General features: G+C 38.4%; 1 protein-coding gene across 1 annotated transcript in view; it reads right to left on the bottom strand.

The window, feature by feature from the left end:
- LOC122405426 overlaps nucleotides 1-17,149 on the bottom strand; it is a 99,804-nt gene that overhangs the window by 63,197 nt on the left and 19,458 nt on the right. Inside the window, exon 2 of the mRNA XM_043410148.1 lies at nucleotides 7,292-7,404. Within this exon, the coding sequence (XP_043266083.1) occupies nucleotides 7,292-7,318 (27 nt within the window). The 5' untranslated portion in view covers nucleotides 7,319-7,404. The remainder of the gene's footprint in view (nucleotides 1-7,291; nucleotides 7,405-17,149) is intronic.

The following is a 17,149-nucleotide window of genomic DNA, read 5'->3' as shown; positions in this document are numbered from 1 at the left end:
AGCAACAAATTACACGAGCCGAACGAACCGCGCTCCTCGTAACAAGCTCTCGACGAACCACACTCGACATTTAAACTCAATAATATGCTTTAACTGAAATTTCTATAATTCCTCTAATTAACGATACGAAATTTTTTAATAATTCAAGACGACTCGAATATTATATAAATACACCTGAAATTATTAAACACAATTTTTCACAGAACTTTATCAACGTTACCAATAGAACAATTCATAAATAACTTTTACACTCTCCGAAAATTAACTCCTATTTAGTGCTCGTTAATGTTTCTAATTTTCAAGTTTCAAATTTAAATTTACCGCGATTTAACGCAGTCCAATCTTACTCGCGAAGGTAATCAAAATGGTCGGTTCACCAGAAATTATTCTGATGGTCGAGACAGATAATTCTAATATAATTATTATGATTAGAAAACAGCTGCGCCAATAGTCGAGCTTCTGAGTCAACTACTGCGTAAGGGGGTATTGTTACACTAATTACTGGAATTGATTAGTAGAGCGCAATTAGAAGTTAACGGAATGTGTGCAGGGGTCGGTTCGCTTCAGATTCCGTGTAGCAATCCACTGCGAGGATCAGCGTTTTGAGTGGCTTTTTTACCCTTCGTGGCCTGATTCAGCTCGCCTCGTCGTCGCGGGGGGTGCAGAGGGAGGGTGGGTTGGAGGAAAAAAAAATAGAGAAATGCAAATTTAATTACCGGAGTACTCAGCGCGTCGACGAACACCGACTACGTTTCTCGAGTACAGCCTGCATGACGTTTCGCGAATTTCAGTTTAAATTTATCTTGTCACCATATTCCGCGTGTCCCGGTACACCAGCGTTCGCTTTCGCAAGATCCGCGGTAACGTTGTTATAACACGTATTATGCGAACAAAAAGTAATTCGCGTTAATTGAAGCGACGAGCGTCAGCGTAAATGGTCTAATTACCTTTTTTCCAGGGCACTTCGGTGTTTTTTTTTTCAACCCTGTAACCCCGGGCTTAATGAATCGTTAATTTATACTTATTCGCTTTCTACGGCGAAAACAATTTTTCATAACGTTGGTAATTTTAGACATTCGTACAGACTTGTGTATTTTTACGAGTCTTTAAATATTTAGAGAGCGTCGTGCATGTTTTAGAATTGATTAGAATTCCACGATTGGAAAAAAATATCATTCTGGTGTAATTATTGGAATTGCTATAATAAAATCTAACTTTTTTTTATTATTGTTCTCGTTGAATAGAAGAGACAGGAACAAATATAATTCACTCTAATAGAAATTACTTCGATAAATCTGTAAATATTTAAAGAGCGTATGCAAACAATTTTCTATCGTGTTCACTGTATTCGATCAACGTGTTAGAGATGGAAATATTTTGACAATTGTTCGTGCACTAATTTTAAAATCAGCGTGTTGATTATACACCATTGAGCGATATAAAAATCGAACGATATAAAGGATTTTCGTTGAAATAAAATTGATCGGGACTCCATAGAATTCGTCTTTGCATCTTTTTTTAATTTCAACGCGATTGAAATAACTTATCTCGAATGACCGTGGGAGTGAAGAAGAAAAGGAATGGACACGCTTCTAAAGTTCGTGTGGTTTTTTCCCCCGCGCGTGTGTCCACGTACCGTGGGGGTATTATACGTGCCTTAACACCAACGGTAACGGATTAACCCCCTTTCGATCGCATACAGGGCCGTACACCCAATGCGATTTTCTGTCGCGCGGAAGAAAATGTCATCCATCACTGTTATCTCGGCACCACCCGTTCTGTGTTTCGGAAAAAAAGCTGACAGACGAACAGACGGGATCTGTGTTCCACATAAGCCGATTTGATGGGGGGAAAAGTAGTCGAATCCGCTGTTCTGCGTGTGTATTCCGTTTGAAGCTAGAAATAAGTAGCAGCAGACAGCCACTGGACAGACCAGCGTACGTATCGCTCGATGGGAACGGGAACTGTGAAATAAAACTGAAAAATCTATACATTATACCGCTGGTTTCCTTCACTAATTTTTTTAACACAAAACCATTTAATAACAAGTCAACTGTATAAATAAAAAACAATAATTAAAGCATTCATGTGTTGGAAAGTACTTAAAATTAAATATTTTAAACCATAATATTTAATTCAAAATGATTTTTGTCCTATCGTTTAGCAATTCTCTACGAACAAAAATTGTACGACTTCCAAAGGGTTAAGAAATTCTTTTAACACTCGAAACTACCTTGCGACGATTACAGTAAAATTGAATATAGAATTTTTTGTAAAATTCTCAAAGACTTCGAATCGAACATAATAATTTGATAGATTTGAAGCGTTCCAAGCCTCCTCGCTGGAGGAAAGTTATATTTTTTTTTAAACAGAATCGCTGAACATTTGTTTCTACGTACCCATGATTTCGAGGATGGTCGAAAAACAGCATCACGTTGGAGGGTTTGGGGTTCGAGAACGCGTAGCGGCCGCGGTGAACGAAAAGGGAGCTGAAGAGACGAAGTAGAAGAGAGGATTCACTGTGAAGCATAGCGGGGTACCACTTAGCAGCTCGACAAACACGCCGCACGCTACGCTACCGCGGAAAAAAGGCTGGAAAAGAGGGTGAAACGGATGGAAGAGACGGAGGAGCGTCTCCTGATTTTGCATTTTTCATTTAGTCCATGTCCCCCTTTTGCTCGAGCGCATTGGTAAGTGCGCGTGATTCACGATGCACTCGTTGCAGATCGCTAGTTAGCATAGAAACCAGTAATACAAGACAACAATGCAAACAGAGTTTCATGCAGCATCCGTGCACCAGCGAGTGTACCGAGTCTTTTGTTCGCGGGAATCATTATGCCATTTGAATTTTGGGCGTCAGGATGCGACCTTCCGATGCAACGATATTGAACACACTTCAGAAACGCTGATGCAACGTTCCTTCCACCCCCCACACGTTTCTTCCCTTTTGCGTCTTCTTCCCGAAGAATCTTTTACTTTAAATTTGTCATTTTGTAAATTTGTTGGGCCATCTTTGGGAATTTTTCTCCAGAAAACTATACGATTTTCGAAGTCGAGTGTTTCTTGCATTTTTATTTATTTATCTTTTACCTATATGCATGAATTTTTTTGTTGGGAACAAATAAAAATTGTGGAAGTTATGATTTAAGTAAAATTGATATGATATAAGATTAAGGGGCTTACTATTTTGAGGGTCAAATAAATTAGTTATTTTGGCGAATTTTTTACGAGAAAACTATAAGATTTTCAAGTCGAGTGTTTCTTGCATTTTTATTTATTTATCTTTTACCTATATGCATGAATTTTTTCATTACGAACAAATAAAAATTGTGGAAGTTATGATTTAAGTAAAATTGATATGATATAAGATTAAGGGGCTTACTATTTTGAGGGTCAAATAAATTAGTTATTTTTGCGAATTTTTAACGAGAAAACTATACCATTTTCGAAGACGAGTGTTTCTTGCATTTTTATTTAATTACCTTTTGCCTATATGCATGAATTTTTTCATTACGAACAAATAAAAATTGTGGAAGTTATGATGTTAAGTAAAATTGTTGTATAAGATTAAGGTGGTCTACTATTTTGAGGGTCAAATAAATTAGTTATTTTTGCGAATTTTTTACGAGAAAACTATAAGATTTTCGAAGTCGAGTGTTTCTTGCATTTTTATTTATTTATCTTTCGGCTATATGCATGAATTTTTTCATTACGAACAAATAAAAATTGTGGAAGTTATGATGTTAATTAACATTGTTGTATAAGATTAAGCTGGTCTACTATTTTGAGGGCCAAATAAATAGTTATTTTTGTGAATTTTTTACGAGAAAACTACAAGATTTTCGAAGTCGAGTGTTTCTTGCATTTTTATTTATTTATCTCTCGGCTATATGCATGAATTTTTTCATCACGAACAAATAAAAATTATGAAAGTTATGAAAAGATAACTCCGTTTAATAAAAGATATGCATAAAGATGATTAAAATTTAGAAAGCATAGTTTTTCTGAGTTGCATGGCGCGCCCTTCACTACCAGTGACATTCTCCATCAAATATCAATACATAAGACCGTGCAATAGTTATCAACGTTTCATTTCGCTTTAAACCTTGAATACGGAACCGATATAGCACATTTCTAAAGACTTCCTTCGCGCGTATTGTTTCAGGATTTCAGTCGCGTATTCAGATCAGTGCCGCCGTCATTTCACCATACTTTTTTTTTTTTATCTGTTTTTTACTTTCTTCCCGTCGGTTCCGACTAGCTTCGTCGCCGGTTTGTTATAAAGGCGGGATAAAAAGGTATCGAAATTCAAACGCGACTCGCGTAACAGGACGATCTCGACGCCGAAACGTCGGGAGCGGAATTCACGGGCGGCCGTCATCTTCTTCCGTTAGATACTTTTCAGTGCGCTATTGATCATTCCGCCGTGCACGGTATAAGATTGAAAACGTGTCTGCTCGTGCTGGCGAGCAATTTCCGCCGCGTCCCCGTTTTCGAGCCGGGGACATCTTTTTGTTAATTTCCACGGAACAGTTCGCGCGATTTTACTGCAAACGTGACCAGAAATTTCGAACGCCTTTCGTTAAACAAGGCGAAAGAAACGATAAACGGGTCGGAAGGAAACTGCAAACGTATGTATTGTTGCCCGCACCTGGCTCTGTCTGATTAATTATCGACTAATACTACTGTTAACCCACTTATGGAACAGAATCGGAGGAAATCGCGAGCAATAAACAACCAATCGAATCAACGCAATTCGTTCGATCGAACGTTTAAACTTTGACCTGTTCCATCGTAAAATACAGTTACATTTTAAACGATTTTGAAAAGAATAAATAAGTCAAATGCATTTCTTTGAAACTTGGAAACTTTTGAAACGATTAGATTACCAATTTTGGTAGAATATTTCGGGACGAATCAACCGCCTAAGTCGACCACTTACGATGGCGTTTATCGTCCAAAACGTTCGAAGTTCGACGCGAAATTGCAAATGGCAAATCATAAATAATGAATACGATACTCGTTCCTTCCCATCGAATTTCAACAGCCACGTTCCCATACCTAACTGTCATCGTTAGGTCTAATTTGCGAGCCGTCTATTTAATGGCGTTAATTTCGAAATCACACCGCAACGACCACTGCAGGACGCCATTCACCGGATGATGCGTTTGTCCGGCGTACGATTCGCGAGGTTTGTTAATTACAGAGCACCTACGTCTGTTATTCTTTCGTTTTATTTAATGTTTATTATTCTCGGGGTGTGCAATTCCGCGGAACGGCGGTGAACAACGGGACACGGAAGAAAACGACCGTTCTCGCGTGGAAAAAGGAAACGAAAGAAATTCATTTGCACGCGAAACGACGGTTCATTTCATTCCCGCGGAAAATAATTTCGATATTTAATTAAATCAATAAACTGCATGAATTTCTGTATCCCGTTACAGGTCGTTGGAACTTATCGCGATACGCTGATAATTAAATTGGGGCGTTGAAAGAAACTCGATCACGTGAATTCGGCGATTGGCCCTTCAGACATGGAATCGATTATCAGAATTGACAGGGGTATAATTAAATAATGAAGAACGTATCGATTGCTTGGCTTTTATCGTGAATAACGTATTAGAAAAATATTTTTGTTCCACGATAAAATACACAGTTTTGATTTTATTTTTGTTTGCTATGCGCGTGTCGATATTCAGTTACAAAGTGCTATCTAAAATTAATCGAAAACAAAATGGTCGAAACGCTGTGACAATGAACAGACACATTTGGTTTGGGGTTAGGCGACCGCCAGTTCGAACGTTATGGCGCACCGCATGCTCGAAATTATTATAGAATTTGTATCCCGGTTAGTATTTTCCTTCTGCTTCTTTGACTCGTTTTTTATCTCTACTAAAAGACAATTCACGAGATTAAAAAAGCTCCAGAATTTTCATTATTGACTGTGAAAATTCGGGAAAACATTTCTGGTCACACATTATATTTTCAGTAAAGAATTTTTTTCTTGAAAGTGCGTAGAAATTCAGGGGTATGCCTATTCACCAAAAATGATTGTAATTAACCCCCGCAACAGAAAATAATTTTTCTAGAATGATTTGAAATTTTTTTTTTCGCCGAAAAATTAAGGCACCTACCACTATCGATTTCACTTAAAGATTTGTTTTCCATTTTTAGTAATTTTGTTTGACGCCCTATAGAAAAGTTGTGTAATACTTTTTTGTAGGTAGCCATGAGCTCTACTTCAGAAAAAAGTTCCATTGAAATATATTCACTATTGTAGGAGTTATGTCTGTTTGAAAATTGCACCACTTTTATGGGGTTTTTCTCACTTTACGGGGTTGAGGACCAAAATTATGAATATTTTTGCGATTTCTACATATTCTCCGCTAAAATACGCGTTATTTGCATTTTGAAACATTAAAATCGTCCAATCCGTTCAGAAGTTATGACGTTTTAAACATTCGCATGAAATTTTAGAGTGACATTTTAGGCCATACATTATATTTTCGATTAGGAATTTTTTTCTCGAAAGTGCGTACGATTTCGAGGGTATGTCTATTCACCAAAAATGATTATAATTGCCCCGTGCAACAGAAAATAATTTTTCTAGAATGATTTGAAATTTTTTTTTTCGCCGAAAAATTAAGGCACCTACCCCTATCGATTTCACTTAAAGATTTGTTTTCCATTTTTAGTAATTTTGTTTGACACCCTATAGAAAAGTTGTGTAATACTTTTTTGTAGGTAGCCATGAGCTCTACTTCAGAAAAAAGTTCCATTGAAATATATTCACTATTGTAGGAGTTATGGCTGTTTGAAAATTGGACCACTTTTATGGGGTTTTTCTCACTTTACGGGGTTGAGGACCAAAACTATGAATATTTTTGCTATTTCTACATATTCTCCGCTAAAATACGCGTTATTTGCATTTTGAAACATTAAAATCGTCCAATCCGTTCAGAAGTTATGACGTTTTAAACATTCGCATGAAATTTTAGAGTGACATTTTAGGCCATACATTATATTTTCGATTAGGAATTTTTTTCTCGAAAGTGCGTACGATTTCGAGGGTATGTCTATTCACCAAAAATGATTATAATTGACCCCTGCAATCGAAAATAAGTTTTTTAAACCATTTTGAAATTTTTTAATTTCGTCGAAAAATTGGTCCGCCTACCCTTTGTTATTTTTAATAAATTTGCTTGACAATCTACAGAAATGTTATTAAATACTTTTTTTGTTGGTAACTATGAGTACTCGATGCATGTAAATCTAGAGTCAAAGTGCTCACCTGTGCATCTGCAAGGATGCGTCGCATCAAGGCCAAGGTGGGGTGCGTTGTGAGATCATCTTGAAGGGCAAGTGCTTCACCTTCTTTGTTTAATCGGTTTAGTGTAGTGAGAGCTGAAACAAACCACAACGATGCGAACAAGAATTAGTGGGAATCCAAATTATCGTAAAAGTCATTGATTTCCATTTACCGCGTCGGGTAATTACAATTATTCACCGACTTCTCTATAACGAATACCAGATCGACTCGTAAACTATCTCCTACGTACCTTTTTGTTCATAAATTCATTTATGCAATGAAATCTATTAACGAAACTTTTCAAAATTCGCGTGACAAAAAGTGTGGGCAGAAGCTAGTTTACAAGTTTTGTTCGTTATTGCACATCTCATAGTTCGTGGTTAACGTGGAAAGGCGATTAAAAATTAGATCGAAAGCGGGGAAGAATATTTGTTATGTTGCTTTGGGAAGTTTCCTGTTATTGTGATGGTTAGCTATTAATCATGCAAGAGAAAGTAGGACCTTCCACAATATTCACTACTCATTAGAATAGCTTTCTGCTCTCAACACTTCCTTGTTTTCAACTTCTTCTCAATTCATCTACAATATTTGTACGATGAACAAGTGCCTTAAGCTCGATTAACCATCCACCATTCGTAGAAACACAGGAGATATTAAAAAATACCGAGCTGATTATAGCTATTAATCATGCAAGAGAAAGTAGGACCTTCCACAATATTCACTACTCATTAGAATAGCTTTCTGCTCTCAACACTTCCTTGTTTTCAACTTCTTCTCAATTCATCTACAATATTTGTACGATGAACAAGTGCCTTAAGCTCGATTAACCATCCACCATTCGTAGAAACATAGAAGATATTAAAAAATACCGAGCGTCTAAGTGTTGCGATAAGAATTCCCGTAAAATCTAATTACCGTTGACAAAAGTTTCCAGCGGGTTAAAAGCGGACATTGATCACGATTCCGGGGTGGTGGCAATTCCCAGACTATGGTAAAACTAATTACATTAACGTCGTTCGTGGCACGACACTGCCGGAAACTAATACACGAGCGGAGCTTTGGCATAGCTGGCACGTCCTGTCATTAACCGGGTACATCTGGTGAAATCGGTATCCGGGAAATATCAAGGGATGCGTGCCACTAAGCACGCCGATGCCTTCGCAACCGTAGACAGAGCAGGGGGGGGGGCGGGGAGGGGGCAGGAACCATGGGATTCCAAGCTCGGTTTAAACCGGCCAAGATGGCTGTCTCTTGACTCGTTCATCTCCCATTACCTTCACCGAGTCGTTTCTGCGACGGGATAATTGAATTCTCGGAGCATGGTAGTCGTGGCGCGAAGGTGGAAAGGCCCGAGGGGTGCCAAACTGTTATCGACAAGTTCGTGAGAGAAGCTCGTTTCGGGCTCGGAGACGAACACGCCATCCCTTACCGTCCCGTTCTCCTCTCCTCATCGTTGATATATCGCGTTGGACTTTGAAGTGCGCTTTGATGTACAACGTGCGAGAAATTTCTGGCGATGGCGAAATGGTTCCCTAGGCTCGGTCGAGTCATGGGGGAAGATTTTTAATGTCTCGCGACGATCATCTCGCGATCTTCCTCAAGCTTCCGAGGACCAAGCTGTTCGAAAACGTTCCATAAAGTTAAGTTCAATTTCGAAGGATACTGGGAACAAGCGTTTCCCAGCGTTTGAAAACTCCCACGGGAGTCTTTTTTAATCCATAGATACAACAACATTGTATTCTACAATTAAATCAGGTTACATATAGAGAGGGAGGTTTATTAGTAATTTACTCAAATATGAACCCTTAAATATCTCAATATAAAAAATGGAGTCATGCAAGTATAAAAGACAACTCTACTCATAAGAAACAACCTCTTCTCCATTTATAATGAATTACCATTACAGTGTACGAGTATAAATAGTAACAGTAACTGTATATAAATGGGGGAAGGGCTCGATAATAAAGAATACAAATTACCGTTTAAAAATTCGTTAACTCTCGTAGAACCTGCGCTATCCTCTTTCCACGAGTGCAGTAAAAAATAACTGACAGCGAAACGGAGTATACTATCGAACGCTCGACACCCTCGCTTCCCCGTTCGCCCAATTATTTATTTACATGCCAAGAAGTATTCCCCAAGTTCGTTACTCGAGCAATTTCTGGCGTTCGCGTAATTGCTCGAATTTGAAAATGAATTAAAACAGAGTGTTAAAGGCTCGTCCCGCGCGGCGGCAACGATTTTCTTATCTCGTCGCTTAATTACTGGAGCAACGGAGTTCCTGATGAAAGGACGTAACGGTCGTTTCAAGTGCGAGCGGGATACAAGCTTAACGCAATTACGTTGTGAATTATTTGTTTCGTGGAAAGAGGCGCGAAACGAAATTAGCGAGCATGTTAAGCGAGAGAGATGCACGGGAATGCAGCGGAACTTTGGTGAAAAATTTCCGAGTGGTAAATTTTCGGGAGCAAAACGCGGCTGACGGAGAGGTGAGAATTTAATTTTGGAATGTATCCCGGCGAAATTCGCCTCGTAACGCGCGAACACAAAATGGAATCTTATTTATGCCCTTCAACGCCGCCGACTGACACGGATTCGTGGAAATTTTCTGCGAGATCAATTTTCGAGTATCAGAAAATTGGGTATTATTTAATTTGGTGATTGTTTCGGGGTCGATCGAGTTAAAAAATATACCGATTTACTTAGTTTGGTGCGTCTGTCACCGTGTATTTTTACTTGGGTTAATGTGTTCCCTGAAAAAACCCGATTTTCTCGCGTATGGAAATAATTTTCTATTTTTTCGTAAAATCGATCAATTTTCGAGTATCAGACAATTGGATAGTATTTAATTTGGTGATTGTTTCGGGGTCGATCGAGTTAAAAAATATACCGATTTACTTAGTTTGGTGCGTCTGTCACCGTGTATTTTTACTTGGGTTAATGTGTTCCCTGAAAAAACTCGATTTTCTCGCGTATACATAGAAATAATTTTCTATTTTTTCGTAAAATCGATCAATTTTCGAGTATCAGACAATTGGATAGTATTTAATTTGGTAATTGATTTGGGGTTGTTCGAGTTAAAAAATATACCGATTTACTTAATTTGGCAGGTCTGTCTATCACCGTGTATTTTTACTTGGGTTAATGTATTCCCTGAAAAAACTCGATTTTCTCGCGTATACATAGAAATAATTTTCTATTTTTTCGTAAAATCGATCAATTTTCGAGTATCAGACAATTGGATAGTATTTAATTTGGTAATTGTTTTGGGGTTGTTCGAGTTAAAAAATATACCGATTTACTTAATTTGGCAGGTCTGTCTATTACCGTGTATTTTTACTTGGGTTAATGTGTTCCCTGAAAAAACTCGATTTTCTAGCGTATGGAGATAATTTTGTTCTATTTTTTCGTAGAATCTCGTCACAGGAACCCGTGCGTCGATCGTGTGAGGATTAAAAAATTTCCATGTCACTCTATTATCGGAAACTTTTAAAATAGGCTGGTTGTAAATCCTGGTGCAGCTTGCACGAAAGGCAAACGTAATTATTACAACGCAGCTGCACATTAATTGCGTTATTAGGTTCGATTGCCGGTGACGATACGGTTAGCAGGCCCCTCGACAGATAATATCGAGGAACCTCTAACACCGTTATCCATTCCCAGGCGAACTTTCCTTAATTCTATTACTGCCTCACTGGCACATAACTTCGCGCTGCGTGGGAGTTATTAATACCGGCGAAAAAGCGAAATTCCCATCAGGCCAAACCGGCGATAAATCGACCCGTGGATCCCAGCTACGCGACACCGATGCAGTTTTCGCGAAAACGGATCCATCCTGCTGAAATATTCCGCCTGGATACCGCTGCTTCAAGATTTCCGACCATCGACAGACTCCGGGTACAAAAGGAAACTCTTGAAACTGTAATATGGGATATCAAAGAAAAAGATTCGTAGACTTTGAAGATTCACAGTAGGCGAGAGGGGCAGAAATTTTTAATTAACGATCTTACAGTCAGCTCGTTTTATTATTTAGAAACGTTCTACGAATTGGATCAAAACTCGTTGCAAAGGAATTTTTTAAACGAACGTAAAATATTTATTAAAGGACCGATTGTAGGCAGCTTTAAGTACGTGTAAATTTTTATGCTGAAAGTATTGCACGTCTTGTTAATTCGGATACTGTTGCTTGCATTAGAACTGTTGCTAATAGGTACTTTGGATCTGTTGATTTTTTAAATGTATCTTTTGAGAGATAAAGAATTTTCTATAATTTTTGAATCTATACATGAAGAATTGATAAAATTTTGTAAATCAATGAGGTTTTTGCCTGTAAATAAATAAATAAATAAAAAAATCGTGAGCAAAAGGTGGCCCACGAATAAGTCCAATAGTTTTATTCGTTATTCGAGAATAAAATTGGTCCGACTAGCCTTAGTACTACTACTAATAAATACTGCGCTTTATTGAAAATTTTATAAATCTATTTTGCCCATAAATAAATAAAGTCGTGGGCAGAAGGTGGTCCACGAATAAGTCCACCAGTTTTATTCGTTATTCGAGAATAAAATCTGTGGAGGTCCGCGCAGAAGACGTCTACGTGGACGCGTATAATGGTACGAGGTGTCTCGGATGGCGTGACGCTAAAAATAGCGGGTAAACTGTGATATGCAGAACGAGTTGGCGGAAAGATCGCGATCGCCGCGCGGCCCGTGCATTATTTTCTTTGATACGGTAATACAATCTTCGGGGGTGATTCGATCGGCGGAACGACGACCAGACGCGACCATCCTCCTCGCGGAAATAGGATGTAATCATGCAAAGTGGATTTGGGTTTCCGTGAAGCTCAAACAAGCCTCGAGACGCTGGACGGTCCTCTCCTGGCTTCCTTCGAGATTTCTTTACGGTCAAAGACAACGGTACTCGTAACGAGCACTCTCGAGAGCGAGGCTCGAACGTCTTCGGAGATTTAATTGAAGGATTAACGCAAGAGCCCGAACACCGGTCTAAAGTTAGGAACCGTGCTTTCATCTTTATGGATCCGTTGATAAAAAGACAATCCTTGATATTTCCGCGACGATATCGGTTTTATAGAAAGCTTGGAGTTTCTTGCTAGGAGCGTCGCGAAGACACACGGCGTAGGAGCATCGGGTTACGGTCAGGTATGTGCATTAAAGCACACAGAGGCCTCGCAGCAGACCTGACCGACCCTTCCAGGTGGTATATAGGTCTACGTGCAAACACGCGAGCACGTTAAGTGCGTTTCCAGCGCGAAGTCGCTATAATACCAGCAGGGAACCGCTAAGGGGTTAGGTCTGATATATGGGATAGTCCGATATTATGCGCCTATGCAGCGAAATAGGGGATTCTTTATGGGCCTTCGCAGAAACTGAAGACCTATTCGATATCCCGTTGCCCGAGGCAAATATAGAGAAGGAAAAGAATCCACGGGCGTAAAATTCACGCGAGAGCTTCGCGAGATGAGGTAAATGACCCAGTGGACCGTCCCTATAATAAGAAACGTCGATTCTTTTAATCGGGAAACCATCTACGTTTTTAGGTCCTTTTTTATCAATTTTTAGCGAGGAACTGTACAATCTCCTTTTTTCGAAATAAATGTGCGATTTTTTTATAGTGAAATATTATCCTGGAATCTAGAAGACGAACAAAAAGACGTTTTATGCCGCTTTACACATTTGAAACGAGAAATGAAAATAGATTCTTAGGAGAAGTTTGACTATGATAGGTGTTTAAGGAAATATAGGAACTAATACTTTATTATCAATTTTTTAGTATTTTCATAGTGAAATATTATTCTGGAATCTAGAAGACGAACAAAAAGACGTTTTATGCCGCTGTACACATTTGAAACGAGAAATGAAAATAGATTCTTAGAAGTTTGACTATGATAGGTGTTTAAGGAAATATAGGAACTAATACTTTATTATCAATTTTTTAGTATTTTCATAGTGAAATATTATTCTGGAATCTAGAAGACGAACAAAAAGACGTTTTATGCCGCTTTACACACTTGAAACGAGAAATGAAAATAGATTCTTAGGAGAAGTTTGACTATGATAGGTGTTTAAGGAAATATAGGAACTAATACTTTATTATCAATTTTTTAGTATTTTCATGGACTAAAAAAGCATATGTATTTTCAAGAAACTGTAACGAAATGTCGATTTTTTCAAAGGTTTGTAGTAGAATAATGTATTTCTACGCGTTTCTAGAGAAACTTGATTTTCAAAAGGGTTAGTTTGCAGAGAAAAAACCTGCGTAAAACAGAGGCGTGCCTTGTGATCCGGCTCGGTAAACCTCAGCCATCGTTTCGGTGTTAATTTAGCACCAGCCGCCGTATGAAGTACCAACAACCAATCACCAAAAAAGCCCCGTGTGCACCGAAATAATCCCTGAACCATTTGTTTCTCACCAGACTCACCTTCCTCGAAGGGCTGCGCCCGTTTAGCGAATGCCCTCGAGAAAACTCCGCGCGGCTTCGAGGCCTCCACGCCATTTTCTACGGCTGTGCTCATTTTTCTGAGTGGTCCTTTACGGAGCTTGTATTGCCACGATGCATAAACGGACCATCTGAAATTGACGTTACACTCTAGATCTCTGTTACAAAAAAAAAAAAAGAAAAGAATAAAAAAATTATCATAACACTCGCGAGCTTTGTTTTGGAACCTTTGTCGTTCGGTTCTACGGTAACTGTTTCCCTGGGGTGCTTCAGAGAACGGAAAATGCAATCTTAACCGATCTGGGAGATCTCCCTTATTACGCAATCGCGTAATAAGCGTGAATGTATATTTAAAAAATTTTTTAATTTTAAACAAACGTTTCTCGAAAATTTTCATACATCAAAGAGTTGAGTGAAAAACTGAAAGCAGTGTTTTATCTTTTAAAAATGTCCCGTGAGTTCAAACTATCCTATTATAATTAATTTTTAATCAAATTTTTTTTGAAATTCTATACTTCTGTTATTCCTTAATTATTCCGTAATTTCTTGCTATTTTTGGTCAAAATATTAGCGTTCTTATAAAAATTTCGTTCACTTTAACTACATCCATTCAATTATTACGAGAAAATGTATAAATTTGTACAGTTTTCTCAATAAAGATGGTAGGTGAATAGGAAACTTCATACTTTCGCTTCACACGCTAGAACTGCAATTGCAACAATAGCAGAAAATATTATTATTCATTCTCACGTGCGCGCGTAATTGTTTATTACGCTATAACGAAAGTTTGCAGTTTCGTTATCGTCCCGAGTATATCAGCTCGCCTGCATAACAAAGGAAATATTGCATCACCGGCGGAATCAAGAATATCTATATTAATTAGCGTTCTTTAATTAAATGTAGATTACCTGATTACGGTGCAGAGATTACAACGAAGGATTGCTGGCGATACATCAAAGATTAAAGGCAACAAAGGATAAAGCTCCGCGGAACATCCGAGGCTTTCCCTTTACGAGCACTGAATAAATTGTTATTAAGTTTACCCTCGCGCTATCTAGTAATTATGAAATTTCCATAATCATTTCGAATATTCAACATCAACGGCGTACACAATTTTCTGCAAGAATCGTTTCAACGTTGCATCTCATATTTACTCTGAATAACATTAAGCACGACGCTGTTTATCAAATTGTCATGTTCTTACAACCTGTGGGTAACTCGAGAGACAGTTAAGTCAAATTTGTACATGATTATTTTGAAAACTAATAACATACTGTCAACTAATTTTTGAAAGATTAAAAAATTTTATAAAGGATAAAAATAATCTAATTTAACGATCAGAATAGATACAACGGGTGTAAATAAATGAGGGAAGTTGTAGAACTTTCTTTTCTTATTTTTAAGATTTGCTTTCAAATTTTCGATTTCAGTTACCGGATTAAAAATACTGAATTTTTCTATTATTTTCTAGCGCATCGCCACCCTCCGTGGAACCCGATATTCGATCATAATTTATCATTACACGCAGGAAAGGATGCGCTCGATAAATTCTCGCAGATTTCAACGAAGTTAGCCGTTGATTTATACGCTCTAGCGATTCGAGTAATGGGGGAGATCTATGACGTCCCTGATCCAATGTTGCATTAAATCGCATCGATACAGGGGGGAAATCCAAACCTAAGGGGACATCTACCAATTCACAATAACCTCGCTTAATCAATTGGTCAAGTAATTGCGAACACACGTTTAAGATATTGCGTGTCGGTGTTAGAAACATGTTGCTAAACTGCAGAGGATTTTCTAGAATTTATTCGTCAAAATAACACCCTAAGAACAATCTTCAGTGACAAAGGTATCGAGAGAAGAAAGTAACTAGATTCACCTCGTGCAATCATTTTTCATCGAGGAAGAAACTACTATTGAGGAGGATGAGATACAAAATTACAAGCCACCCTCAGAATTACCGAGTTAAAACAAGATTATTTAATAGTTTCATAAACTAAACGAATATTAGAACAAAGATTCGATTTAAACCAGAGTAACACACTTTTACTCAAGCACAATTGTAAGACACCATCTTTGAAAATGAATATTGTAATAGCAGAGCTCATTTTAACTACGTGGAATTGATGGGGAGCTACAAAGACGAATTGAAAGTAGGAGAAGCCTCCAAACTAGGTTTCACGAACAGACAATGGACACGACTTGGACACGTTTCGATACGAGTCGGTAATTTCGGCCACAACAGAGAACCGAGTGCTGTTGTCACGTTTATTCCAGCCACGATTGTTTCTAACGCGAACGACCCCCCGGAGTTCGATCCAGAAATGGGCATAAACCAATTTGTCGATCCCTTTTGTCACGCGACAGGAGAGCCCAGGGAATGACAGTTTCATCTGCGGAATCATGACGAAACCCTTGTGCAAAACACCGATTTCACCGCCCGCGAATAGTGAAATATGCGCGCCCTGGCGTTTCTAAACCCTGCGAATAAATTTATCGTACTCCAAATCTGTGTATTCGCATCACGACTTACTAAAGGCACAATTTTACGAATAACAGAGATTGTGTTCTTCGATACGATAAAGAAATTTTACAGTAATTCGTCATGTATTACAATTACAGCAATGATTCTTAAAATGAACATCACTATGGGGTTGGTATGATCGTTTTTCGTACAGCAGAGGCGAATTTTCTCATCAGCAGATGCACAGCGATATTGTTGGGAGGGATAGAAATGTTCAATTTGCGAATCACGAGGTTCATTTTACGAATCACGAGGTTCATTTTACGAATCAAAATAATTTATTCTACGCAAGATTTACAACGTTAAAATATAAGAGTGTTAAAAATAAGGAATAGAAGTTTGAAATAAAGTATGATCGAAGATTATTCTTGGCGGTGAACGAAAGAAATGAATACAAGATCGCGATACCATATTAAAATCCAAATATGTATTCGTGAAACGAACGACTCGGTTCGCGAAAGAAGAATCTAGTCAGGAAATTCCATTTTTGCGAAAACGGAGAAAAGCTGGCGGTTTTCCGCGCGGAATCTCGTTTTTGTTGAAGCGTGAAAGATGACTGCGGAATAAGGATCGCGAGCGCGGATACGCCTTCTGTCACGGGTTCCGTTACAAGTTTCGGAAAGAATGATAATTCTTGAAACAGAGCCGTGTCCTTGATTTACGCGAGGGGATGCGAAAACTTGCGAAACGCGAACTTTTGACCGAAGCTGGGCTCGCCAGCTTGCTATGCCGCGTTGAAATTATGCGCTCCTGCGAGCCAGCCCCTGCCTAGGTTTAGGGTTTTTCCAATAAGAGAGAACTTTCGATCGTAGCAGCCGTCATATTTGTTATCTGCTTATTCCACTTTTTTATGGAA

Source organism: Colletes gigas, unplaced genomic scaffold (assembly GCF_013123115.1).
Source record: "Colletes gigas isolate AHSC1104 unplaced genomic scaffold, ASM1312311v1 Colletes_gigas_Sc00004, whole genome shotgun sequence".
NCBI classification, from domain to species: domain Eukaryota; kingdom Metazoa; phylum Arthropoda; class Insecta; order Hymenoptera; family Colletidae; genus Colletes; species Colletes gigas.
This window is presented reverse-complemented; position numbering and strand designations above follow the sequence as displayed.